At 42.6% G+C, this 3,732-nt stretch overlaps 1 protein-coding gene across 1 annotated transcript; it reads left to right on the top strand.

The window, feature by feature from the left end:
- Positions 1-643: 643 nt before the first annotated feature.
- BDR25DRAFT_234038 (RTA1-domain-containing protein) lies at positions 644-1,690 on the top strand (the record flags this gene model as incomplete). Its single annotated transcript, XM_033685464.1, has 3 exons — positions 644-1,338; positions 1,400-1,474; positions 1,540-1,690. 3 exons carry the CDS (start codon positions 644-646, stop codon positions 1,688-1,690), a joined length of 921 nt encoding a protein of 306 aa, XP_033544600.1.
- Positions 1,691-3,732: the final 2,042 nt, after the last annotated feature.

The following is a 3,732-nucleotide window of genomic DNA, read 5'->3' as shown; positions in this document are numbered from 1 at the left end:
GCGATTCGGATGCTGGCGCGATTCGCTAGCCGACGAATGACTCTATATGGTATAGAGATACCGTCTTGAATCCTGACACTGCTCGACAGCGCAGGCATACTATGAAGACAAAAGATCTTCTTACTAAGGCTCTTTACCGCTTAGCACTGGGTTGGCAGAATCACCGCCTTATGCGAAGTCTCCGCTTTAGGCGCTTACGTCGTTTAGATCGTTCACCTCGTTCACCTCGTTTACGCCGTTTACGCCGTTTATTGGGGCTGGGTTGATGACACGGGAAAAGCCACCAGCACCAGTGCGGACCCCTGAAGATAAGTTACAGATTTTTGACCTTTTGTCGCCGCCAGGCCTTTATTATTGGCACGAGCTACAATCCTACCGTTCCTACATTTATGCATTCGATATAAGCCACCTTGATAAAACTTTCGTTGAACAATAAGCATCCTATAAGTAAGGAATGTATTTCTCGATGACAGTTGCTCATTACGTCTCGCAAGTTATCCATTTACTCCTCGTGTCCGTCACCATTCATTCAACGCTATCGCTATTTCTAACCTCGAACCGCCTACTTAAATCGACTATCTCTATCTAATCTCGAACTATCAACTTAAATCAACGATCCACATCTGTTTCCTCTTCTCCGAAGATGTCTGACTCTACCGATGACTGCAAGGCGGTCTCCCCCAGTTGTCCCGTTGAGGCGACCGTATACGGCTACGCTCCGAATCTTGGTGGCAATGCTTTCTACGCCGTTGTATTCGCCATCTGCGCCCTGATACAGTTTTATCATATTTTCCGGTTCTGGCGGTCCTGGAAAGTCTTTTCCATTATGACCTTCATCGGCTGTGTTGGTGAATGCTGTGGCTATATCGGTCGCTTGTTCCTGCACAAGAACCCATGGAATGGCGCGGCTCTGCCGATCCAGCTGGTGTTGCTCATGGTCTCACCGTCCTTCCTGGCTGCAGCGTTGTACACAACACTGAGGACGCTGGTACAATACTTTGGCCCGGAGCATACGAGGATGCCTGCGCGATTTTGGACATGGCCCTTCGTCACCGCCGATCTGGTGGGCTTCTTCTTGCAGTGTGGTGGCGGCATCCTGGCGTCCACGGCCGAAAAAAATCCCAGCCTAGGGTCCGTTGGTAACACCATTATGATCTTCGGTGTCTCGTTTCAGGCCGTCATTATGGCAATTGCGGGTCTCCTCACGGCCGACTTTACCTTGAGGATTGGTAGGAGACATGGTACTCATGTATTTGCGGATCTACCGAAAGACCTCAGGACTTTCCTACTGGCGATGACGGCAGCGTTCGTCTTGATTTTGGCAAGATGCATTTATCGGTGAGTGAGATATCGAAGTTGGCCATGCTGGGTGATAGAAATAATGCTGATAAACTGACAGTATTCCTGAAATGGCTGGCGGTGTTGGTGGACCCCTGATGCGAAAAGAAGCCGACTTTATGATTTTTGATGGCTTGTGAGTCTTCTGCTGGGTTTTCAGCCCACACCTTTGGTAGTTACTCCCGCTCACGCTTGAGCTAGGTTGATTTTACTCGCCGTCGTCCTCCAATCCGCTGTACATCCAGGCATCTTCGCCGGCGCCATGCAAGACTGTACAACCCACCTTTACGAACTGAAAGCCCCGCTAGTCGTTAATGACAGATCTGAGTTGCATGAACTTGACCAGGCATGAGCAGCATCTTCATAGGCATGATCAATGTGCGCATAGGCGTTAGGAATGCCCGACTGTTGATATTCGTCATAACATAGAAGCTTAGAGGCGTAGGGCAGCTCGAATAAAGTAGTGGGGGGGGGAAGCAACACGAGTGGAGAAATGGCAGGTTTAAAGTTTGGGTGCTAAGTTAAACGTGTAAAGTAGGTATAGACAATTTCTTAACTAGATCGATATAAAGCAATCTTCTTCTTTGCGTTAACAGATGCCTTGTGCTATTTTGTAGTCTATAATGCGTGAAATGGTGTATTAAACACTACTTAAGCTGAACGTGGTACAGCTCGGCGCGTTTCGTAATGAAGTTTGTACAGTTGGCTGCAGCCGCAGGTTGTTTGCGGATTGTCAGAGTCTCTGAGCAAAGTACACATTAGCTTTGACGGCTGGACAACAAAGGGAGGCAAGAGAATTTATTTTTTTTTTTTTTTTTTTGTTAGGATGCACACTACGTTGACACTTCTGGGGCTGTTGTTGACTTGCCTATCGCGCTGCCGCAGCTCGTAGGTACACATACTGGCGAGAGGATAGCTGACGTGGTGTCGCAAACTCTGCAGTCCTTCGGCATCAATCGCGGCAAACTTGGCTGTTTTGTGCTCGATAACGCGTACAACAACGATACTGCAGTCAACAGGCTTGCCGCAATGTACAACTTTGTCGCTGCTGAAAGGCTGCTATGCGTGCCAGGCAGACATAGATGGTGTTTGTGGAAGAAAGGGCAGGCCTCTGGGGACAGCTGGTCTTGTTTTGCAGGATGAAGTGGGGCGGAACGGAACAACTAGTTGTTCAGGGTTACAGCAGACTGTTAGCTGGTGAAGGGAAAAAACTAATCGCTAATTGCTTAGAAGCATTTTAGGTATAAAACACTATAGTATTTTACTAGGCAAAACATACTATAACGCATTTATACAATGTTTTTTAAAGATCTAAGGAGTAAAGGGTTGTTTTATGTAACTGTATTGCAACTGCCCTTTATAGCAACTGCCTTCACTACAGCGTTGTACAATAATTGTAGATACTCACCGCTACTACTACTCTTCCACATCTACTACTACTACAGCAGTAGCAGTAACAACAACAGCAATAACAGCAACAACAGCAGCAATAGCAACAGCAGTAGCAGCAGCAAAAACAACAATAATAATAATAATAATATAAGTATTAAGCTTATAGTATTTTAATTACTCTTATTATATAAAGCTAACACTTAAAATAAGGCTTTTATTCTTTATAATGCTGCTATTACTGCTGCTAACTAAGCTAGCGCTAATGTTAATTTTATTCTATATATAGAACAGCAGCAGCTAGCCCTACTAGCTTATAGTCTATAGGCCTGTGCATTGCTAGCCCTTCTAAGGCAGAATGTAGAGTTTATATATAGTAGTATATTCTCTTATTAAATAGCTTTGCATAAGCCTTTATATATTAACACTATCTTTATATAATCTTATAGAAGGGTAGTAGACAACTTATATAGCGCATGCTATAGCGCTGTCTTAGGCCCACAACTGTTCCTAGAGTGCTGCTGCGCTAAGGGGCACTTTAGTAAAGCATGTAGTAATTACAAATAGCATAACTATACTAGTTACTACTCTATAAAAAAAAAAAAGTAATAATAAGCTAGCTAGTAAACCTCTACATTTAGGCTATAACTTAAAGATTAGTAGTGCTAGTAATAGTTTATAGTAGTAGCTTATTTTTATTAAAAATAAACTTACTAAGGCTTTAGCTAATAATATAATAGTTTTAGCTTAAAGTATATATAATATTTTTTTTAAAAGCAGTAAAGCGCCTTAGCTATAAAAGTTATTTATAGCACTTAGCTATGTAAAAATGTCTATAGCACTTAGTTAAAGCCTATACCTCTACACAGTAACTAGAATAAGTAGCTATTAAATAGTAAAACTAAACTAGGCTAGTAAATAAAAAAAATAAATTAAATTATTATATAAAATATACTACTTCTTAATACTATAAAGCTAATAAGGCACTTAAGAATTAACATTAAA

Source organism: Lindgomyces ingoldianus, assembly GCF_010093535.1.
Source record: "Lindgomyces ingoldianus strain ATCC 200398 unplaced genomic scaffold BDR25scaffold_28, whole genome shotgun sequence".
NCBI lineage: Eukaryota > Fungi > Ascomycota > Dothideomycetes > Pleosporales > Lindgomycetaceae > Lindgomyces > Lindgomyces ingoldianus.
The sequence above is the reverse complement of the archived record's forward strand: the minus strand, read 5'-3'. Positions and strand labels throughout refer to the sequence as shown.